General features: G+C 39.3%; 1 protein-coding gene across 1 annotated transcript in view; it reads right to left on the bottom strand.

Moving 5' to 3' along the window:
- The window catches only part of LOC126176656 (gamma-glutamyl hydrolase B-like), a 196,028-nt gene that overhangs the window by 23,790 nt on the left and 146,116 nt on the right, over positions 1-26,122 (bottom strand). The window contains exon 3 of the mRNA XM_049923813.1: positions 17,378-17,581. Coding sequence (XP_049779770.1) covers positions 17,378-17,581 — 204 coding nt within the window. The remainder of the gene's footprint in view (positions 1-17,377; positions 17,582-26,122) is intronic.

Below are 26,122 nucleotides of genomic sequence, written 5' to 3'. Positions count from 1 at the left end.
CCTATATGGAGATAGGACGACCTGTGGCCTGATGAATAAGGATGTTTTAAAAAGGCGCGTGAGTTTACAAGTGTCGAGAAGAACACTTTCATTTGCCCTTAGTTCCTCCAGACTACAAGCAGTCTATAATTAATGAGGCCATTACATACTGAAGAAGAAATACAAGGAATCTGAATAAAGAGCAAAATACTCAAGTGTTATGAACACCTGGTGTAGCAACACGATTCACGTTTTCCGTCGCTCTTCACATAGTGTAGACCGGAAACTATCTGTTAGGCATGCCCGATGTGAACTCAACTGGGCACGGCCCATGCTGCCTGAGTTGTTGTTGTTCTGCCGGCAGAGGTCGTGGCCGAATTCTCGCGTGCCCTCTGGTGGACGGGACTTTACTTGTGACAACTACTGTCCGGGACGTGCCGTGCCGATGTGCGCCTCCCGCGATCTTTCTGGTGGCTACTGCACTCCTCCTCCTTCGGGGGGGGTGAAGCCACTGTCACCCATTGCATCAGAAGGTGGAGCGTTGTGCAGTGGCGATGACCTCCACGTCCATTGGAAGGCTGGAGTTGGGGGGATTTGCCAACCCTCGAGCCGGAACCTTCGAATACGGTTGGAAGTGACCCACACAAAGAGGCCCCCGTCATCCCACCACCGGAGCCCGGGACAGAACAGGCGACAAGCCGTCGAACTCCGGATCCCGGTCCACCTCGGGAGGGGCAAGACCCAGTGGTGGGGACAATGGGGAAGGGACAACCACAGGTGAACCAGCCTCCTGAGAAACCGGGACTGCGAGGGTGGCCGGCTCTCGTCGGGGCATCTCTAACGAAAGTGATGCCGGTGCTGGAGCTACTGGAGGCCACCAAGGCTGAGAACCATCGCAGTGTGGCAGAGCCACAGGTGGGAGGGGCGGTAGCACCCCCTGAGAAAAGCCCGCAATGGGGAAGCCGGCACCCGAGGAGTCAGAGGGTGGGTGCCCAAAAGTGAACGTAGCTGATTTTGGTGATGACGTACCTACCGGTCCCCTGCCTGCAAGGTATAGAACCGGTGGCCATTGTGGCGCAGGACCGCCGCCGGTATCCAACGTGGATTGCGACCGAACCCACGTGCCCAGACCGACATACCCGGTGGAAAACCGGGTACCCCATTTTGTAAAGACTGGCGAGGACCAGGCTGGAGGAGGTGCAGCAGAGTCCTAGGTTGGCGCCCGTAGAGAAGCTCTGCAGGGCTGCGTTCTCCCATCTGTGTGGTCCAGTATGCCGTCAGGAAAAACGTCAATGCCTCCTCCGCAGGAAATTCGTGCACATACTTTTTCATATGCGTCTTAAATGTGCACACCATGCGCTCGGCTTCCCCACTCGATTGTGGATGAACGGAGGGAGAGCAAATGTGCTGAATACCGAAGCACCTACAAAAATCCTGGAAGGTCTGTGAAATAAACTGAGGTCCATTGTCCGATACCAGGGTGACTGGCAGACCTTGCACAGTAAAGATTGCAACTTCTGAAGTGGTTGAGGAGCGGCGAACCACATGTGGGAATCAGGAATAAGCATCAATGACAATGAGCCAAAAGCCATTGAGAAACGGGCCTGCAAAATCTATGTGAACACGTTCCCATGCCTGGGTTGCAGGCGGCCATGAAGAGAACACTGACCTGGGAGACGCCTGTTGGCTCGCACACTGGGAACAGGCGGCCACCAAGTGCTCAATTTCTCTGTCAATACCGGGCCAGTACACATGTCTGTGAGCCAAGGTCTTAGTACAGGAAACACCCCAGTGCCCCTCATGTAATAATGTGAGGAACTCCCGTCGCAAACTTGCAGGAACAACCACACGAGGAGCTGTATCATCAGTAGCCAGAAGGAGAACTCCTTCCAAGACTGAGAGGCGGTCTCGTAGAACAAAATAATTATGAAGAGGGTCCGAGGCCTGGCTTGGAGGTCGGGATGACCACCCCTGCTGAACGAGGTGAACTACTTGCCGGAGAACCGGGTCAGCTGCCGTTTCCCTGGAGACTCTAGAACTAGTGATCGGGAAGCCATCAACCGTTTGGCGGGACGCCACATCCAAAGGAAAACACATAATCTCCTTCCTATCGAACTTAGGATCCGGGCCCACCGGAAGATGGGAAAGAGTGTCGGCATTGGCATGATGTCCGGTAGGGTGAAAATGAATGTCATAATGGTACTTAGAGAGGAACAAGGCCCAGCACTGCAGTCTGTGGGCCACCCTATCCGGAATCTGAGAGGCGGGGCCAAATAACGATATTAATGGCTTATGGTCAGTGATTAACTGCAACTTCGTGCCATACAAGAAAGGGTGAAACTTGGTAACAGCATAGACAATGGCCAATGCCTCTTTTTCCACCTGGGAGTAATGGGCCACCACAGGACTAAGAATTTTAGATGCAAACACCAGTGCCTGCTCGGAGCCATCTGCGTTGCGATGGGCCAGGACCGCCCCCACCCCATAGTGCGAAGCATCTGTAGCCAGGACCAATGGCTTATTGGGGTCAAAAGTAGCCAAACAAGGCACTGATGTGAGGAGGCCCTTCAACGTGCTGAACGCTCACTCGCATGCAGTCGACCAATCAAAAGGAACACCCTTATGCAGAAGGCAGTACAGGGGATGGGCTATGGTGGAAGCCCTGGGAATGAACCGGTGGTAATAGGCAATCTTGCCTAAAAAAGCTTGTAACTCCTTCAGCGAAGCGGGTCGTGGAAGGTCAATGATACCTTGGACCAAACTTCCTAGCGGCTGGATGCCGTGCCAAGAGATGGTGTAGCCCACATACTCAATGGATGGTTGGAAGAAGTTCGACTTATGCAGGTTGCAATGCAGGCCCACGGACCTGAATCTGAGAAAGAGGGTTTGAAGGTTGCGCAAGTGTTCCTTTGTGCTGCAGCCTGTGACAATTATGTTGTCCTGGTAACTAATACAATGAGGAATTGTCGACATGACGTGCTCAAGATAATGCTGGAATATCGCCGGGGCACTGGATATTCCGAAGGCCAACCGCTGGTATTGGTAAAGGCCACTGGGGTGTTGACAACCGCCAGCCGTTTGGAGTCCTCTTCAAGTGGTATCTGATGATAAGCCTTCGAAAGATCGATTTTCGAAAAATATTGGCCTCCTGCCACAGCGGAGAACAATTCATCAGAACGAGGCAAGGGATAGGTATCCACCACCAATTGGGAATTAATGGTGGCCTTGAAATTGCCACAAAGACGTAATTTTCCTGAGGGTTTCCTGACAATAACAAGGGGCGAAGCACACTCACTAGAAGAAATGGGAAGAACGACCCCGAGGGCTTGCAGCCGGTATAGCTCTGCTTTTACCTGAGGGCGGAGAGCCAAGGGGATCTGCCTCATGCGTAGAAAACGCGGGCGAGCCGACGCCTTCAACGTTAAGTGAGCTTCGAAGTCTGAAACACACCCGAGGCCCTCCTCAAAGATATCCTTAAAGTCAGAGATCAAAGATTCCAATGATTGATAGGGAATGTCTTTGGAGACCAACTGTATGGTGTCTGCGATAGAAAAACCAAAAGCTTGAAAGGCATCCAATCGAAAAAGGTTAGCAGAGCTCGCATCACTGACGACAATAAAAGTAAGAGGCCAAGTGACTGATTTGTAAGTAACGTCGGTAGTGAATTGACCCAGTAGGGGAATGAACTGTTTACCATAAGCGCGTAGACACGGGTAACTGGCGCCAACAGGGCGGGAGGCGAGGGCGAGGGAGATATCCAAGACAAGGAAAGAGCACGACATACCTCCACATCGGCAACATAAAATGCCTGGAAATGCTGCCGAAGGTGGTGTTCATATGCGTCCCAATCCTCCGCTGTCTTGTCATACGGGGGAAAGGGAGGAGCGAATGACGCTGGAGCAGACTGCGTGGAGAGCAATGCCAGAAGCACTTTTTTCATGGTTGCCATGAGCTCCGTCTGCTGCTCAACCAAAACCTGCACTAAATCCTCCATGACGTGTATAAGCTGCAAAACTGGAACAATGACACAACACGTGAAAGAATGACCCTACTCATCGCCAATTGTGTAGCAACACAATTCACGTTTTCCATCGCACTTCACATTGTGTAGACTGGGAACTGTCTGCTAGGCATGCCCGATGTGAACTCAACTGGGCACGGCCCGTGCTGCCTGAGTTGTTGTTGTTCCACCGGCAGAGGTCACGGCCGAATTTTTGCGTGTCCTCTGGTGGACGGGACATTACTTGCAGCAACTACTGTCCGTGCCGATGTGTGCCTCCTGCGATCTTTGTGGTGGCTACTGCATCTGGAGCTTACAATTGGCAACCAAAAGTTTAGGCCCCACAACTCCTAGATATAACAGAATTGACTCCAACATTGAGTGAAATACTCCTGTTTTATAATCAAAGTAAAATGAAAAAAGAAAAGCTAAATAGTTAATAAAAGATTTATGTACAGTTAATAAAAAGGATGTAGAATGCTTACTTTTGAAATATGAATTGTTATTATATGTAATATTTATTTATTTATTTGTCTATATAAATCTCTTTTTAAGTACATATATTGTACACAGGATATTGGACAGAAAACCTTTTTAGCTATTGGTTTTTCAAATGTCAAACATACATTTTATAAATTTTTATGACAAATTGGATCTATACAGTTAATAATTACAAATTTTTGAAATACTGTTTATTTATAACTTATTTCTACAATTAAAGATACAAATTACATTTTTTCTTGCATAAGGTACTGTGAGATTAAATAGTTGCAGTTTTTCAGAAGGTAGGATGTCACCGACTTTTTAAAGCTTTGTAGTTCAGTAAGAAATTTTATATGTCTTGGTAATCTGTTGTAAAGTTTTGTTCCTGCATGATTTACACCTTTTTGGCATAATGTGGTGTTACAATGATTAACATGTATGTCTCTGTCTGACCTGGTACTGTAATCATGGACACTTTTGTTTTGAGGAAAAAGGTTTTCTTTTCTCAGTATGCTTTTTTTGACATGTGTGACTACTTCCAGTATATAAATGCAGGGAAGAGGTAGGATCTTTAGATCTTTAAAGAAAGGTTTACATGATTCTCTGCTGCTCACTTGTTTCATTATTCTTATAATTGCCTTTTGTTTCCTGAACACTGTTATGGCCTGATGTACATTTCGCCAGAAAATGATACCATACTTCAGTATTGAATGTACACGACCAAAGTATACAGCCCTATCTATTTCTGCACTAGTACTGTTGCAGAGAATTCTTACCACATAGCTCATTTTTGCTAGTTTTGAATTTAGGGCTGTGATATGAGTGTTCCATTTAAGATTTTCATGGATATGAATCCCAATAAATTTAGTTTCAGTGACAGCACTAATGTTTTGGTTATCTATACATATTACAGGTTGTGCCAGATTTTTATTTTGATCAGTGTGGAAATTCATGAGTACTGTTTTTTGGGGATTAACTATTAGCCTGTTTCTGGTAAACCATTCAGACACTCCTTTTGTAATATCTTTTGCAGATGCAGTAAGATTTTCTTCAGTATTCCCTTCAATCAATAGACTGGTGTCATCTGCAAACAGTACTGGTTCAGAATCCCTAAAGTGTGATGGGAAATCATTAATGTAGACCACAAAAAGAAAGGGACCTAAAATGGAGCCCTGTGGAACACCATGACTTAGTCCACATGGTTTTGAAAGGTGTACCTGGAGTTCATTTCCTTCCATGTACTTAATTTCAGTTACCTGAGAGCGATATTCCAAATATGATTTAATCCACTCATTTGGCACACCTCTTACACCATACCATTCAAGCTTCCTCAGGAGTATAGAATGATCAATCACATCAAAAGCTTTTGTTAGGTCCAAGAATAAACCTGAGATATTTCTATGGTTGTCCACTGCATTTAAGACATGGTTTATCAGATTGAAAATGGCAGTTTCAATTGATCTCTGTGGTCTGAAGCCATGTTGACATCCAGAAATAATATTATTCTTGTCGAAGAATGTAATTAGTTTTGAAAGGAACACTTTTTCAATAATTTTCGAAAACCCTGACAATAGAGACACAGGCCTATAGTTACCCATACATTGATGATCACCTTTTTTATATAGGGGTATTACTTTTGCCATTTTCAGTTGCTGAGGGAAGACACCACATGATAAGGATGAATTGCATATGTCCAATAAAGGTGGAAGTATTTGTCTTGCTGTTATTTTTATAATATAATCTGGAATATCATTAATACCAGCTGAATACTTACTCTTCAGTGAATTAATGGTATTTAGGAGCTCTGTTGGGCTTACTGGACTGAGGAACAGGGATATATTATTTATTTCAATAGATGAAAGTTCTTTCCATGTTGTATTTGATGAATTTCCAAATTTTTCCTTCACTAATTTTCCAGCAACAGTTGCATAGTAAGAACTGAAACTGTTTGCAACTACCTTAGGGTCAGTGACATTCTTGCCATCATGTGATATCACAACATTTTTGTGAGTTGTCTTCTTCCCCGTAAGATCCTGCACAGCTTTCCACATGGACTTAGTTGTATTGGATGACTTCATAATATATTTGTCATTTTCCTTAATTTTTGCCTCCTTTATGACATGTTTCAAAACCAGCTTGTATTTTTTTGAAATAATTAATAAATTCTGGACACTGTGAGTTTTTGACAGCAGAAACAGTTCCCACTTCCTTTTACAAGATACTCTGATGCCTGGTGTAATCCAGTTTTTGAATCTAACTGTGCTTTTGGAAATCACTTTCCTTTGTGGAAAAGCTATGTCAAAATTATGCTTGAAAACGTTCAAAAAATGTTCCATCTTTTCGTTAGTATCAGAGGTATCGTATACTTCTCTCCAAGATTGTTCGCTGATTAGGTATTGAAAGTATTCAATATTTTTCCTACTATAAATCCTTTTATGGATAACATTTTCTATACTGGTCGAAATGTGATTTACAGGTATGGTCAGTAATTGCGAAAGGTCGTCACTATAGCCGGTATCAAAGTTTTCTGATGTACAGTTGTTCATGTTTACACATACCTGATCCAGGAGAGTGAAACTAGTTTTAGTTACATGTGTTGGAGAGCTAACAGTAAGACAAAGATTGGAGGCTTTTATAATATTTAAAAACATTTCTCTGTGAGGGCTATGGTTCAGAAAGTCAATATTAAAATCACCACATAGTATCACTGTTTTCCCAGTTGTCTTAAGTTTGCCTAAAGCAAGGTCCAATTTTTTGAAAAAAACACTTATGTAGCTAACAGGAGATCTATACACACATTAACTCAACAGCTGAGATTTCAAAGTCTCTTTCACAACCAAGTTTGCAAACAGATGCTATACTCTTATAATATACATTTTCTTTTACATATATACAAGTTCCCCCATGTTTTGATTCCATTCTACAAAAGCAGTTTGCAAGGTTAAAATGTAATATTTTTAAGTACTCAAAATACTCATTTTGTAACCAATGCTAACAAAAACATAACACTGAAACATCTTTCCATTCACTATTGAGGAGTATATTTATTTCATCAACTTTGTTTATTAATGACTGTACATTCTGGTGTACAATCTTCAGTCTATATTTGCAATTTAATTCTGCATCACATTTTTTTGTGATACAGTATACTTCCCTAAAAATGTCTTTCAACCTTTTTATAAGACATCACATCTTTCTTTATGACCCATTTGTCCAAAGTACTTTGGGCTGCTACTATATTAGGCCTATTGTGCCTCCAATTTTTAATACTAATGTACATAATGAGTATGTATAAAATGTCGCGTGTTCAAACTGAGGGGAGGGATGTGTAGTGCTTCAAGAATTTCCGCGTAAATTCTAGAACCACTCATCCTTCTACCATCTCGAACACACGATATTTTAAAAACTAAGTGTGAGAGAATGTACATACTGCAGGACACATGTTTGTGTGTGCAGACTGGAAAGGAGTCACAAGCACAAGGAAGACCCTATGATCGAACGGCATCAACAAGTGTTTGCCACTCGCACCACAGAAGCTGTATTGGAAAAACAAAGAGTGTTTATGTATCTTATGGTGTTTTATATTGTTGACTATTGTAACGAGAAAAAAGAACAGTTGAAACACTGTTAATCAAAATTCATATATGGGACTTCAGAGAAGTAGCCCACGTGCGTAACTGCTAGTGGTTATTAAGCCAACTATATTGTAACTCTATTCTAATTGGATCTGATGTGAGATGAGTCGGTTGACTTGCATGAGTTTGAATATTTATATGTGGGAAATACTGAATTTGTTCTCTATGGAGGTTGAAATATACTATGACTGAATTAAAAGTATTCTTTGAGTACTAAATTATTTAAAAAATAGAGAGGGGGTCTTATGAATTCAATTAACCAGCATTATTCTTTGGAGAAGAAGGGTTTGGAGATCAACATAGCTGGCAATCCATAGAAGTAGATTGGCTCTGCAGATCAATTAAGTGAACCGATGTGAGAGAGCTGCGATCCAACTTCACACCACTTCTTATCGTCACACATGGCCTACTGGAATAGAAACCACTGGAGAAACATCTCACAAGCTGATTATGGAAGAAAAGTTCATAATTAAATAATTTGGAAACTTACCAAGGACACACAGTAAATAAGAATTACTTCTCTTTTAAAGATATTTTTACAATAGTATGAATTCAGTTTTCCTTTACAATGGATCAGGAACATTTACAGTGATAGCCAAGAATAGAGGTGGCTAACATCTGGGATCAAAATATCTTGTACTAGGAAGAATGTGCTTTATTGAATGCACAGATTTAGCTTTAACAAAGAAGTAAAATGCACTAAAAACAGTACTGTAAAATTCTTCAGCCTGTTATCAGAGAGGTGCAAACCAAATATTACAGTCAAAAAATTCCTAGGACAAATCAACGGAAATTTGGAGTGATATAAGGAATTAAATGAATAAACTCAGCAAGGGAAACGATATTCCACTCCTAGATGTCAATGGCAGTGAGACATATGATATGAAATTTAAATTATTGGCTACTACATTTAATTAATTCTTTCTATTAGCAGCTAGAAACACAGCTAAAAAGTGGTCCATCAAAAGGACGTCTAATAAACTTGCTTAGACAGGCAATACTAGTTCCACCACTAGACCACAGTTTTGCTAACTCATCTGTTAAAGAGATAACAAAAATCATTATGCAACTAAAAAGTATTAATTTGGTGCATAAGTTAGTAGCATTTTCCCATAAGTTTAATAAATGCAACAGACACACATAACAGAGACTTTAGTCACCAATAATATATTCTCCTTCATTATTTACAACAGTTGGCCAATGCTGGGATAGCTTTTCAATTCTGAAACTGTATAAATCACATGGTTTTGAAGAGAAGAACTCATTGAGTTAGGTTCGAAGCACATTTTCATCCAGAAAGGAAGTTCCTTGAAGATTGTTCAGTATAGAGCAGAAAAGGTGAAAATCTGAGAGTACAAGACCAGGTGAATAAGGTGGGTGTGGAATAATTTCCCAACCCAACTCCTGTATAGAGCTTTTTGACAGCATAGCAGAATGTGGATGGGGGCAGGCATTACTGTGGAGTAGCATCATTTCACACAGTTTTCCTTGACATTGTTCTTGGATTACCTCTGGAAGACATCTCAGTTGTTGACAGTGAATCTCAGTAGGGATGGTTTCATCTCAAGTAAGCAATTCACAGTACATCGCACCATCACTGTTCCACCAGATGCGTAACATTATCTTTTGTGGATGTACACAAGTATTTGTACGGGGGATTGCTACTTAGTTTGGGCTCAGCCATTACTTTCTTTTCCTTTTGTTATCATAAAGAGACCATTTCTTATCACCAGAAACAATAAAGGATAGGAATGGTTGATGTTCATGAGCTAATTGATGACAAGCAAGCAGAGATGCATAAATGGCCACCCGTTGATTTTTGTGATTTTGGCTTAGAGGATGCAGTACCTATACACCCAATTTTTGAACCTCCCCCACAATGTGAAAATGTCACACAGTGATGGAATGATCACAGTTCATCACATTTGCCAGTTCACAAGTATACTGACATGGATCACTGTGGGTTAATGTGTTTAAATGAACTTCATAAAACCCTGAATGTTTTCCTAAATGTGGAAAGTCACTAATGTCAAAATGATCCTCCTTAAAATGAGAAAACAATGTTCTTGCTGCGCTCTGTCCAATGGCATTATCCTCATACATGATGTAAGTGCTCCTGGCTGCCTCTACAGCTGTCACCTCTCTGCAGAAGAATGTCAGAAATGTTCTTATTTCTCCATTTGGCGCTCAATTTTCTAATACCCACAGCTCTACTCATTGTATTCAGATGACAAAATGACAATATGTAAACTCAAATAGCAATAGTGAACTACAAATAAAAAATGACAATCACTAAATAAACACATAGAAACTGGAAAACCAACATGCAAAACAAAAATGCTACAAACTTATGCAACAACCTGATAGAAGTGCTTCTATTTATGGTAGTATCTCAGCCAAAGTGCAAAAACCTTGTCCTGACTTGGTAGTATCAACCTTGAGTTACCTTTACAACTGGTCAATGAGTCAAGGAACATTTTCTGAAAGAATGAAATATGTAAAAGTAACACCAAGACACAAATGTGGAGTTAAGCGACTGACCTCTAATTGTAGACCAAACTCCCTCCATCCTGTGGTCTAAAATCTTTTTGAGAATGTAGCTTCAACAGAATACTGAACTACCTTTCTGATAATAAACTCTTAACAGCTACCCTCTATTGAGAAACCACAGCACAATCTCACAAACTCAATTCGAAAAGAACTAAACAATAAAAATTACCTTGTTGGCACTTTCTGTGATCTTGTCAAGGCCTCATTCTGCTAGGGAAACTAAAATGGTATGGTCCTAAAGGTCATCCTTTTGCATAGATGGAGTCATATTTTAATAATACAAAACAGAGGATCACATTAACAAATGAAGGGCAGGAGTAAGATTTAATTCAGGATGGTGTTAAGCCCAGTGTTGTTCTTGGTCTACAGAAATGAATCCCCCAGGATAGTGGAGAACTCATCAAAAACTATGATGTTTGTCAATCACACAAGAATATTGATAGAGGGAGTAAACACATTCCTGTCAGATACAACTGGGATAAGAATGAAACATGCTTACAACTTTTTTAAAATGATATCATGTTGCATTTCCCTTATGACCATTTCACTCTTCTGAAAACTCATATTATGCAATTCCTAACAAATAAAAAGGACTTACAGCTACCAGAAGTAAGGATAATGGTCATAAACTGTAAGAGAATCCATGTGGCATATAGATATATAATAAACTGAGTTGGCACCAGCAGGTACATAAATTAACCAGAAAGCTACATTCTGTGTGCTTTGTGCTAAGAAATTTCTGTTGTGGTGTTAATTACAGAGAAGATTTCTAGCATACTTCAAATCAGTCCTGTTCTATGGCATATCTGCATTACTAAAGTGAAAAAAATTTTTTGTCCTGCAGCAGCGTACAGTACGAACATTGTGTAACATTGATCACTGAATCTCTTGCATAGATTTCTTCAGTGACTTAGGGACCCTTACACTCACATGCCAATTGACATACTCCTTGATGGTATCTGTGGTTAATAACAAGATTAAATTTAGGAAGAACTAATCAATTCACTATCGCAATACTAGAAGTAGAAATAATTTCCATATAGACTATGTGTTCCTCCCTAGGGTTCCCTAGGGAGTTTCATATTTGCGCAAAATCCCAAAATGTTTAAAAACACAGTAAAAAATTCTTCATTAGCCATTCCTTCCACTATTCATCAGCTTACTTGGATTCAAGAATGTAAATTCCACGTAAATCTAACACTTTGTGTTACACACATTCTGATTTTGCCAGTATATACAGAGTGCCCCAGGAGGGATGGTCAGTATTCAGGAATATGACAGGAATGACCGTTCAGAGCAAAAAAGCCTAGAAAATGTGGTCTCTAAAATGCATGGTTTAAGAACCATGAGCACTTCTTCATCCTTGCTACTGTGAAATAAATCTCTTCTACTGAAATCCCTTCGCTTCCCATATTTTGGAAAGTATACCCCAAAAAAGAAAAAAAAAAAAGGATCTAGTACACATGGGCTCTAAATTGCATGGCTTAAGAGATATGAGCACTTTTTCAGTAGAAGACATGAGTTTCATGGTAACAAAATGAACAGGTGCTCATAGTTCTTCAACCACACAATTTAGAGTCCATGTTTACTAGATATTTTTTTCTCATTTTGGTCCATAATACGACCTCTAAAAACTTGGAAAGTAAGGAGCTGGCAATAGAAGAGAATGAAAAATTGCTCAGAGCTCCCAGAGTATGCATTTTACAACACATGTTTACCATCTAATACTGCTTAGACATGACGCACAATGTTTAAATGAAAAAAATCAGATCTGTAAACCACATTATGTTAGAAAAAATCAACACTGCCAAAGACATATGTAGGAAGAGATTATCTGTGAATTTCGAGATGGAACGCCTGAAAAGGAATGAATATACAACACATGGTTTACATCTAAACAAACAAGGGAAGAATCGCATTTGTAATAGGCTTGCTTCTTTCATACACATGGTGAAAACTGAAAAACCAAGTACAGGTACAGGGGAAAAGCATACGCAAACGGACAGTCAGAAAAAAAGTGCCAGTCTCAAAGTGAAAGTGCCATCCACAAAAAAACAGACAGTTATGGATCAGTATATAACAAAAAATAAGCTCAACGAAAGTCACAACAACACACTTACTAGGATAAATTTCAAGCCATCAAATGCAGCAACAAGGCAGTCAGTAATGGACAGATGGGTGAAAAAGGATGGGAAAAAAAGTGGAATTGGAAACATTTCAACAGAAGAAAGACAGGAACCCACATATGGTGAACCAGCAAGCCAAACATCAAACACCACAAATGGCATCCCTGGAAAACATGAGGTTTTGTTCCTACTAGATCAAATAGTGAGATACGTGGTGAAGCAAGAAATGATTTACTCCCTATCCCTAATTTTAAATTACTCCATAAATGTTCAATCACTCTCAAATAAACTAAATGAAACAGAAATAATGTTAAATGACCTAAATGATATTTCTGTTCTATGCTTTACAGAACACTGGCTCAAACAAGATATGTTGGAGCAAACATACATTCCTCAGTTCAAACATACAAACATGTTTTGTAGGAAAATATCAAGTTATTGGGTACCTGTGTATATTTTAGAGAAAATACTGAATTCAATAGTGTAACTGAACATCATAAGCTGTCCTGTGAAAAAGATATAGAACTCTCTATAGATGAACTACCAAGGCAAAATACAGTTATTATTTGTGTATAGAAATCACCAGATGGAGACAAAAAAGTGACTGAGGAACTCTTGGAAGAAATTCACTCTCCCAAAAAAATATAATTATATGTGGTGACTTTAATATTATTTTCTCGAAATCCAGTAAATTCAGAGGTGACATTATAAATCTACTACAATCATTTAACATCACTGCAACAGTAACTGAACCAACTCGAAAAACACCAACCTCTGCATCTATTATTGATCAGATCTTGATAAATACGTGCAAATATGCCTATAACATACAAATTGTAAACACAAGTTTTAGTGATCACAATGCTCAAATTCTTGCAATGAATATTTCAGGACACTCAATTCCCAGTAGAATACAACCCACTGTAAGGAATTTCAGTACAAAAAATGTGGAATATTTTTGTTCTCACCTAAGGGGTGAAAGCTGGAAATATGTATATGACTGTAATTATTCCAATGAGAAATATGATGAGTTTATGGCTACATTCAAACATTTTTTTTAAAATGGCTTTTCCCAAGAAAATAACTATGTTTAACTCTACTCAAAAAACAAATAAGTGGATTACAAAAGGATATGGATATCATGTCAAAATAAAAGGAGACTGTATGAGTACACCAAGTAAAATACTAATCCTGATTTAATTACATATATCAAAAGATACAAAAGAATACTAACTTTAGTTATTTCAAAAGCAAAAAAATATTGTGTAATTCCAAGAATAAAACTAAAGCAACCTGGCAAATTATAAGGAAAGCAATAGGCACTAGGCCAATTAATCACAGTACTAAGAGCTGATTAAGAATAAAAGTAAACTCCCTGACCCCAAAGATGTGGCTAATGCTTTCAACAATTATTTCTCTAATATAGCAGAGTAGTTAATAAATACACACCTTGACAAACAGCCAGCCAGTCACTCAGACGGAAAATTCATCCAAACACATTTTTAATTTTTCCAGCAACACCTGAGGAACTGTCAAGAATCCTAAAAGAATTACCTAATAAACATTCACCGGGTGTTGATGAGATATCAGATGTTATTATCAAAGCTAGCACAACATTTATTGTGGAACCACTAACAGACATAGTAAATTCATCTTTCGAGAGTGATGTGTTTCCAAATAAAACTGCAAAAGTAATACCTTTGCATAAGAAGGGTGCAAAAAGTGATATTGCTAATTACAGGCCAGTTTCAATATTGTCAGGCTGCAGCAGAATTGTGGAAAAAACGTTCCTTAGAAGATTAATAGCATTCTTGAATAAAGAGACGCTAATAAGTGACTCCCAACATGGGGTCAGAGCTGGAAAGTCAACTCAGACAGCAAATTTTGCCTTCTTAAATGAAGTATTAAAAGCACTGGATGGTAAGCAACATGTGTCTGGGATATTTCAGGATCTAAGTAAAGTCTTCGATGTTATTGATCATTGCATTCATTTGCATAAATTAAGTAATTGCAGAATTAGAGGCCAGTTTGAAAGGCGGCTCCAGTCGTACCTTAGTAATTGGAGAAATAAAACATAAAGATAGTGAAACACAAAAAATGTCTAGTTTTTACAGTGATGAGGAGAAAATCAAGTGTGGAGTCCCACAAGTGTCAGTTCTGGGACCTGCCCTATTTCTGCTGTACATAAATGACTTGGCTAGTAAAATACATGATGGAACCACTGTACTCTTTACAGATGACACTAATATTCTAATTAAATCACAGAACAAGGAAAATCTGCAAGAGGCTGCAATATCGGCTATGCATACCTTATGCATAGGTTCAGGACCAACAGGCTCACAATAAATTATGAAAAAATTGTGGCAGTTAACTTCCACACCACACAGAACCTCCATCCTGCAAACATTGTTTTCATTATCGAAGAAAAAAATGTGTCAAAGGTCAGTTATACAAAATTTCTAGGCATTTATTTTCAGGTAGAAGTGGGAGATGCACCTAAACAATTTAAATAAGAGACTGAAATTACTGGCATATGCTGTTAGGATCCTCACTCAGAATACAAGCTGCTCATCAGTGCTGACAATGTACCATTGCAGTATAGTCACTACTTACGTACAGGATACTTTTTTGGAGGAATTCCACATCTTGTACAAAAACATTTAAAATACAGAAAAAAATAACAGGGTGATTAAAAAAGTTAAATGCAAGGATTCCTGTAGTACCCTTTTTCAAACTCTCAAAATATTGCTGCTGCCTTGCTTGTATATATACAAAATACTAATTTTCACAATTTGCTGCTGCCTTGCTTGTATATATACAAAATACTAATTTTCACAAAAGGGAGCATCTTAAAAAAGGAAAATCTCTTCAGACACAACTATGATTTGCGCACATATGAAACAGGTCTAGTGATCTATCATCAGAAGCCTTTAAAATGAACAGGAGTGACAGGACAGAAGGATAAGAATTCTCAATATCTATTATGTGATATACAGTCGCACAGTCGGTGAGTACCACAAATTTGTTGTGGAATGACATTACACCACTGTGGGAAGAATGTAAAGGTGCAGTTGATGATGAAAGAGCAACAATTACAAATACCAACAAATGGGATTCATTGTTCTGTACATCTAGAACCAATTTGCACTACATTTTCAGGAACTGAGCTCCTGGTGAAATTGGTGGAAAGAATAAATAGATTTTCTGAAGTTGTACACATTATGCCACTGTCAGCTGGAACTGTTTATGATGGAACTGAGCAAGTATGGGAACTTTACTGCCAAGTATTTTGGTTAAGCCAAGGGCCAGGCTATTGTTGAATTTATGAAGGAAAAAGAAAAATATAAATTAAAATCAGAACATCTGGAATGGTTTGCATTCTTCACATTTGTTACGAACTCAGCTGTGAGTCGCCCACAGAAAGATGTTGCAAGATGAGAAACAACTTATTTCTGGTTTGATGGATATGCATTTAAAAAGAAAATCATATTGTGGAAGGGACAAAGTCTCACGAAAAACACTGTCCATTACTCTAAGCTCACTGGCATTAAAGAAAACGTGAGGTTTGAAAAATCCATTATGGCCTTGAATTAACGGATATTTTCCTAAACATTTTGAGGACACTGCTAATCTTACATCTGTTTTTGAGCTGTTTTCAAGACCGTTTGCAGTTTCAGTTGCAAACATCTCAGTGCATGCGCATGTGGAGTGATTGATCTCCACTGTAATTCCCATTTAAAAGACAAATTCTTTGACATTAAAACTGTCTGGGAAATCTACATTGTTTGGCTCAGGAAGACTTTCCATCACTCCATAATGACATTGTAAATGTGATCAAATATTTCAATCAACATATATGTGTGAAAGGCATTTTTTGGTTATGAAACTAAATAAGTCATGATTATATAATTTGAAAGAGAAAAATCTGTGAAATTATTTGCATCTGTCTGTATGCTAAGTCTGTAGCAGACAAAAATTATGTCTCCAGCGGGTCAAAAGTAATTAAATAATTCTGATAATTTGTTTTGTTTGCGATGTATGTTGTTGAGAAATGTGAAATGTAAAACTAAGTCATATCAGTATGACTGCATCGCCATTTAAATGTGGTGCATTTACAGTTTCCTCCTCTTTGCTCTCCTCATGCTCAGACAACATTGGTGCAGCAGTGTGGGAAGTTTGCAGCTGGACTAACTGCTGTGGCACTCATGCCAGTGCATGGCTTGTGCCAAATTCTTGGTCGTCCCTGCCATAAGGCAGTTAATGATGGGCTTCTATGTACTTAGATAAGCTTCCATTTTATGTGTGTGGCATTCTCACTGGAATTCAAACAGGGATGTCGCATAACAGAACAACTTGCAGCACCTAAAGAAGATGACTGAGTTGGTCATCAAAATATTGTGAATAGAATGGAAATGGCAGCTCAACCCAACACCCAAAGGCACACTTTCAGTCGAGTACACAGAGGAAACCTGAGATGTCACATGTATACAGCAGAAAATCAGTATATCAATAAGAAGACAGTATAATACAAAATTACATATAACACAGAAGCAATAGTTGTATTTTGTTTCTGCATTGTAGTGAGAACTGAGCAATTCCTGTACCTGGACATAAGTTAAGTGGCATCGCCAGATTAGAGGCCCAACAGTCAGCTCGTAGCTCACGTCGCCCAGCTGAAACATGTGCCAATAGCTCCATTCCAAGACATGTCCCCCACAGTGGGAAGTAGTCACCCTGTCTATTCATCTCTTTGGCTACTTCATATATGTGCGCTCCAGCCTCTCCATAGCCACCAGGCCGGTCAAAATCTGTGACAAACAAAGAGAGGACACTGAATATGGTCATATCAAATAGCTGAGAGTTTTTCCCCATCCTACAATAACATCTGTGCCTGAATAGTTCATATAATAATTGTTAATATATATTTTCTCTCTTCTTCCAATTTTTATTCAGAAACAATACAAACCACTGAAACACTAACAGTCTGCTTCATGAGTTTCTCATGAATACATTTACTAGCAGGCCATATAGAAGGTCTCCTCCTTTCATGTAAATACTGTATTGTTTTAGCCTCAGCATTTTCCACAAAAACTCTAATTTACAGGACAGAAGTCATAGTACAATCACAGAAAAATTAGTGACACCAAAAACTTACACATGTCAACACATAGAAAAACTACTAAACTTATGTTTTGATTTTTTCTTTACATCTAAAGAAAACAACAAAGTAACAAGAAATTTGAAAATAAATGGTGGACCTACTTTTGTGAAGCATATTGCAGCAACTTGATGTTGGATGGACTCAACAAATCACTGGAAGTCCACTGCAGAAATATTGAGCCAAGCTGCTGCCATAGCTGTCCATAATAAGCAAAAGTGTTGCCAGTGCAAGATTTTGTACACGAACTGACCTCTCAATTATATCTCATAAATTTTTGATGGGAGTCATATCAGATAATCTGGGTGGCCAAACCATTTACTTGAATTGTCCAGAATGTTCTTCAAACCAATTATAATCAATTGAGGCCCAGTGACATGGCACATTGTCATCCATAAAGATTCCATTACTGTCTGGGAACATGAAGTCCATGAATGGCTGCAAATGGCCTCCAAGTAGCCGAACATAGCCATTACCAGTCAATGATCACTTCAGTCCATTTAAACACAGCCCACACCATTTATGGAGCCACCACTAGCTTGTACAATTTATTGTTGATAACTGGGGTCCATGGCTTTATGGGGTTTGCACCACACTTGAACCCTACTATCACTTCTTACCAACTGAAATTGGGATTCATCTGACCAGGCCACAGTTTTTCTGTCATCTAGGGTCCAACCAATATGGTCTTGAGCCCAGGAGAGGGGTGATGTTGTGCTGTTAGCAAAGGCACTTGCATTGGTTATCTGCTGCCATAGCCCATTAATGCCAAATTTCATCACACTTTTCTAATGGATACATTCATTGCACATCCCACATTGATTTCTGGTGTTATTTCACTCTGTGTTGCTTGTCTGTTAGCACTGACAACTCTACACAAGCACTTCTGCTCTTGGTTTTTAGCTGAAGGCCATTGGGCACTGCATTGTCTATGGTGACAGGTAATGCCTGAGATATGATATTCTCAGCTCATGTTGTCACTGTGGATACTGGAACATTGAATTCCTTAACAATTTCCGAAATTGAAAGTCCCATGCCTCTAGCTCCAACTACCATTCCATGTTCAAAGCCTGTTAATTGCTACCGCGTGTGCTTAATCATGACAGAAACCTTTAAACGTGAATCGCCTGACTACAAATGATAGCTCCGCCAGTGCACGGCACCTTTTTACCTTATGTATGTGATACTGTTGCCATCTGACCATGACTTTTATCATCTCCGAGTAAGGTGAGCACCAGTAACACTGTAAGCAATACTTTGACATCCACTTTGGATGGAGTGATGTTCAACCATTCCCCTACTACTCTGTCACAACAAATGGCCAGTAAGCATTGCTGGAAGGAATCAATAAACCAGATTGGTTAACATGTTGTTTGGATTGAATACAAGTGGTGTTCTTACACTGGCATAACAGTGCACATATCGCATATGAGCCACGTGTCTGACATGAACTTGTTCAGTGGAAAATCTGGGATGGAATAACAACAACATGACTTATAATAAATTGTTCACTTGCATGTAAGGGGATTATCTAGTCTGTGGATTATTCATGCCTGTTCCATGTAAACTGAAAAAAGACTATTTTCTGATGTCAATTGGCAAGCAAGTGTCAATGAAGCAGGTTAAAAGAAATTTGTAAAAGAGATGACAGAGAAAAGAAAGAAACATTTGTTGAGATTAAAACAAAAATTGCAATTTATTGGAAGATTTGAGAAGGGGGAAACTGCTTCAAAACTAAGTGTTAATTACAGTGTTGGAATGCAGACTGTTCGGGACATTAAAAAGAATAAGCAGAAAATATAGGATTTAGTCAGGAAATGTGATTCGGTTATAGTTCTGGATCATCCACGAGAAAAACTATCAAGAGCTCTACATTTGATGAAAAAAAAGAGCAGAAGCTGACATTGTTTCAGGTGTGATGGGTGCTAAAAAACCTATTTTTTTCATGAAGCTATAGGGAAAATTTAATGCCTCACCTGAATGGAGTAGATTCAAACAATGTCATGTAATTCAGGAATGTACTGTGGAAGGAGAGTGGCTTAGTTCAAACATTGCAGCAGCTGATTCCTCGCAAGAAGAGATTCAGAAATTTGTGGAAGAAACGAATTTGACACTGGACCAAACGTAAAAAAGTTGTCTGTACTGGAAATGTCTCTCAATCAGAACCCTTTCTTTTAAGAGCAAAGTTCATGCTCCTGTCTCTAAAGGACACAATGCAATTTTATGCACTGCTAATGCTTCTGGGAATCATAAAGAGAAATTACTAGTGAAAAAAAAAGGGCAAGCAGCATTTGGGGATATCACAGCTAAGGATCTGTTGGTGCATTGTTAAAACCAAAAAGGAGCATGGATGGATAGTGAAAATTCCAAAACTGGTATCACACACATTTTGTACCACAAGTTCAGCAATTTCTAGAAGGGAAAGGATTGCCTCAGATGGCTGTTCTGTTGCTTGACAATGCCCCTCCACATCTCAATCAGAGGATTCTCATATCTGATGATGGTCTCATTGTAAATAAGTTTTTACCTCCTAATGTGACTACCATTATGCAGCCAACGGACCAAGGTGTGACTGCCTCAGTAAAATGGTGTTACCAGGCTGGTTTACTGAGAATGCTAGTTGTTGAGGATGATTCAGTGGCATTCTGGAAGATGTTGACAATTATAGATGCCATAATGGGATTTCTAATGCCTGAAAGGAATTCCAGCCACATACATTAGTTCTATATACCTTCCAGATATAGAAGAAAGTGGTTTTCAAGGTTTCAGCGGTGAAGAAAGAACAACTGCACAAATAATGAGTCTGGTAAGAGGTGTAAATGGTTTTGAAGATGTCAATGAAGAAAACAAATGAGTGAAGACTGACACATGTGAACTCAGTGCATGAGTGATGCTGAAATTGTGGACCCTGCTGCATGAAAGTGTGGACCCTGCTGCACAAGAAAACAAAGAACAGGACAGTGAATGTGAAAGTGAGGATGAAGATAGTGACCTAGTCAGTCACTGTATCACATAGTAATGTAGATTATATGGACCACAGGGGGTTTCAGTACAGTGACATTATTGCTTCAAGAAAAATTTGAAATGCTGTGCAAAAAAAGTCAACTCCTGTCAAAAGCAGACCTACACCGCAGAATATTTTAAGAAATAAAAATAGGCCTACAGTATCTCTGCACATAACTTGTATAAATTTTGCACAACAAATACATGACTGAAAATGTCTAGATTATTCATGTTCTTTATTATTTGTGCATTTTCTCTCCCACATTACCCCAAATAATCAGGAGTGTAAATGCACAGCACACACACACCCACACCCACACACACACACACACATGGCCACTGACATTTCTTGGCATTGTGGCCCCACTGAGCTGAGAAGCAATCTCGGCTGCTGTGGGAGGCGAGTGTTCAAAACAGGTTTGTAGGGGATAGAGGAGGGGATAGGAAAACAGCGTAGGGCTGAGGAAAGATGCTGTAGTGCTGCCTGTGGTACTTCAAATGTGTGGCTGAGACAAGATGGTGGGCTGCTAGCTGCAGCCTCAAGATAGCTATGCTGAGAGAAAGTGCATCAAAAGGAAAAGGATAACGCAGTTGATATGGGAGGATAGAAGTCATGTGTGTGGCTGATATGGGAGCAGGGAGAGGATGGCAGACAGAGATAGTGAAGGTTGAGGTCAGCGGGTTATGGGAACAAAGGTTATGTTGCAGGAAGAGTTCTCACCTGTCCAATTTATAAAAGCTTTCCTGGGCTGTACAGGTGAGAACACTCTCTGCAACATAAGTTCACTAGATCCATATTGTGTATATAAGGACAGATACAAAATAGATAAGGTGATGGGAAACTGTTTCTGTGCCAAAGTTGTGTCTTCACAATCAACTATGTGGCCACTGCTGTCTCCTGGCTGGACCTATGAGATGGGAAGTAAAGGAAGGAGAAAACCATACAGAAAGACATACAGTGAGACAGGAAGACAGAATTGAGAAATAAATGATAACATTCTGCTGCACTGTCTGAAATGGCTTGATTAAAATATCATTTTATTTTTGCCTATGTTACTGTGCAGCTTCATCAGTGTAGCAATTTTGAAATAATTGTCATATTATATGCTAAGCATGCTTTTTAAGACAAATATACAAATTATGAGACAGCAATTGAAAACACTTGAACCTGGAAGAATATTTTGAGTATTCTTATAGTTTCAAGCATTTCTAAAATGTAACTCATAATTTGCAGGTTTCTTCTAAAAATCGTTCTTAGCAGTAATTTGTAAGTGGCTACACCAGAAAAAGGCATAGTAATGAATGCAAACAAAATTATAATTTAATCCAACCAATGGTAAGCTGTGCCACAGAATTATCATCACAATAGTTTGTAGTAGCTGTGAACATTGTCACAACTAAAATATTGGAACACAGGACAGGGTGCATCAATCATGATACTGCATGATACTGTAAGACCATTTTGTTGTGGTATGGTAATTTTAACTCACTGATTACATAATATATCAACAAAAATAATCAAATTTTTGAAACTTTTATGTAGTTGGATAGACAAAAAATCAACTCACCAAGTAGCAGCAGGAGAACACACACATAAAAAAGCTGTTACGTATGCACCAGCCCCTACTTTGGTTTAGACATATTGATGACATCTTTGCCATATGGACTCATGGTGAGACTGACTTGTAAAAATTCCTGGAATTTCTAAATACATTCTCCCAACTAAATTTCACATGGTCGTATTCCGAATCCCACGCCATTTTCCTTCATGCTGATCTCATCCTCACCAAAGGCCAGTTACACACATCTGTCAACATTAAACCCACTAACAAACAACAGAAGTTGCATTTTGACAGTTTCCATCCTTTTGTGTCAAACATTCCCTCCCGCACAGCCTTGGCATTTGAGGAAAACATATTTGTTCAGATGCAGTCCCTTTACAGCAATACATCACCATTGTCAAATCAGCCTCCACTGGATGTAATTACCCCACCAGTCTGGTTCAAAAATAGATTTCCCGTCATCACATCCAGTCTGGTAACACTGATCTTTCTAAAAAATGACTTACGAGTGCATCACTAGTGACTCAGTACTAACCCAGTTTTACTGTATTAATCAGCTACTTCTACAAGGCCATGACTTCCTAAAATCATGCCCTGAAATGAGGCCCATCCTGTCTGAGATTTTGCCCACCACACTTAGAATAGCTTTTCATTGCCCTCCCAATTTCTGCAGTATCCTTATCAGACCCTACACTCCTTATGCATTCTTCTCCCTGCCCTATGGCTCCTACCCCTGTGGCTGTCCCCACCCGCGATGCACCCTGCTACCATCACCCATACCAGCACTGTAACTGGCAAAATATATAGTGTCAAAGGGAGAGCCACTTGTCAAATGACACGTCATATACCAGCTGTTATGTAAACACTATTCGGCCTTTTACATCAGCATGACTACCACCAAGCTATCAGCTAGGATGAATGGGCACAGAAAGAGGGTGTATACCAGCAACACACAATATCCTGTTGCAGAGCATGCACTAGAATATGACAGTCATGTCCTTGATGCCTGTTTTACCACACATGCCATCTGGATTCTTCTCCCAGACAGCAGTATCTCACAACTCTGTAGGTGGGAACTGGTGCTATAACATGTACTGGTTCTCACCATCCATCTAGCCTTAATTTTCAGTAATTTCTTCAATCTCAGCATTTATTTCTTCATTCCATTTCAGTTGTCTATGTTTTTCATTTTCTGACTTGTCTCTTTTTTGCTATCCCCCTCCCACTTCTATCACATACAATGCACTTAGCTTTACATTCTTATTAACTCATGCACAGTGTTTTTGCAGTAATCTCTGTCTTGCATATTACCCTATATTCCACCTTTAGGCTCTCAAGTTTTCAAATCTTGGCCAATGCAGTCCCCAACAATCAAGTCTTTCCTTTTCATCCCATCTGGCAAATCCCCCCTGACCTGGGGTTCTGGGTGACTTTTTCCGAACCCCACCCTCTTTCCTAAATCTTTCAAGTCCTTTTACTTCACCACTCATCCTTTCCCTTCAACCCTTCTGCCAGAAAAAGAAGAAGCCAGTGGCTCTGAAAGCTTGCATATGTACTTGTAATACCTTCTTTATATGTGTTTTCCTGTCACCACTCGGTGAGTAGATTTTTTACCTATCCAACTGATTACATAATATGAAGTCTCAACATTGGAAATTTCAACATACACAATCAGAACTGACTGCTTACATTTATATAGTGTAATGGTTTAAACAAACAGGCATGCCTGACACGTTTACCATTTCTTACCTATTATTGGACTTTGTAAGATGAAATATTTTATTTCAATAAATGGTTTAATTGCTGCGCAGTATGTTGAGTGATGATGATTATCATCATCATCATCATCACCACTAGAATTGACATTTGTATTCAGTGTGGTTGTTCCCCAAAAGTTTAGGGTATTTAGAGATACATTTCATGGGTATGTGTTACAAACATGGAGGTTCAATGAAATAAAAATAAATATCACAAATTAGAACAAGATATTTAAGTGAGAGGACATTGAAGTTGGGTTAACGTTTCATGGATTTTTGGCTGCACTGTTTCTGTATATAAGCTCAAGCTCTGTCTCCATCATAAGGAGTTACCTGTAGACCATGTGATAAGATGATGACAACAGAAAAACTCATTGAATGCTTAAGATTACATACAAATCTGGTGTGGCACGAAATCTGTGAAACATTCCAAGAATGATGCCATGAACACTTGAAGCATTTATCACCTTCCATGTGATGTAGGGGTACAATTTTTAGCAAAGTGCCTTTGTTAAGGTGATTGTAGCACTTAAAAGTCAGTCATTGAACCAATGACTTCCAGAAAAACCTTTGACCCAGTTACACATTATCAACTTCTTTGAAGATTTTTAGAGAAAAATTAGTCAATACATTGTTCTAAATAGGGATACCGTTTCAGAAGTGCAAGTAATATTCAGTGCACTTCAAGGTGCTTGTACAGCTTGTACAGCTGACACTCAGTACAAGCAAATATAACACAATGTACATGAATAAATGAGGAGATATCATACTGTTTAAGCTGACCATAGTATAGGAACCAGTCAGCTGTGTCCCAGTAACACTGACATCAATTTGGCATGCAATGTCCTATACTGACAACTCTTCCTGCTGTTAAGTAGTAAGATGTACATGGTATAAGCTGGAAATGACACTTTGAGGCATGTTGGCTACTGGAATGCAGGACACAAGCTGCACTGCCCAATACATGACCAGAGACCTGGAATACTCTACTGAACTGAACAGAGACTGCAGATTTACTTTCAGCTCCATTACACAGGCTGCTGCACATATCAGTTTGCTGTCACCAAAAGTGGGTTAAGAGAGAAGTATCTCATCGAGGAAACAAAATATGGAAGTCATGAGGGTGGTACAAAATTGGTTTTAGGCTCTTTAGTTGTGGAAAAATCAAATGTGAGAATGAGATTCACTAGCAGTATCATTTATTATTTAAAAAACTGGTTATAAAATGTTTGTCAAAATGATCCTTCAGGATTTTAGACACTGGCACGCCATTAGCTAGTCAAACTGATGGAAGGGATTGAAATGACTCAGATAAGAGCTGCATAATTTGGCAAGGGGTTCTTTATCCAGCACATGAGTACTACTGAAATTATCAATGCTCCCCAAAGGCAGACAATGATAGAAAGATGTTAATCTATACTGAAAGGCTTCTTAGTAAATTTCAAGAAGTGGACACTCCAAAATTACTCAATAAACTCATTATATTTCTCATAACAATAGGAAAATTCACTCCAGAAAAATATGAAATTATGAGACAGAGTTACTCACTAGTATTTCACCTTAGCAAAAGAAAAGATTTAGTACTGCTGATAGAATATGGCACTAGCCTGCTTCCTTGGGAAGGACAAAGGGCCAGGTTGGGGAAAGTTAAAAGTTTAGTGTAGATCAGTCAGACAACAAGAAGACTTTCCATTCTAACCTTCTCCAACCTATCCCTCTCTCCTTCCTGATTAAGAAACTAATTGTTCCAAAAGCTAGGAGGTGTCATGTTCTTTTAAATATGTTTATCAGAAGACATTTCCTGAAAGTAAATAATGGCCTGCAATTCTGTCTTATAATTTAACTGCCATTTTCCATAGGAATCTTATA

This window comes from Schistocerca cancellata, chromosome 3, assembly GCF_023864275.1.
Source record: "Schistocerca cancellata isolate TAMUIC-IGC-003103 chromosome 3, iqSchCanc2.1, whole genome shotgun sequence".
NCBI classification, from domain to species: domain Eukaryota; kingdom Metazoa; phylum Arthropoda; class Insecta; order Orthoptera; family Acrididae; genus Schistocerca; species Schistocerca cancellata.
Note: the sequence above shows the minus strand (reverse complement) of the source record. Positions and strands in the feature narration are given on the sequence as shown.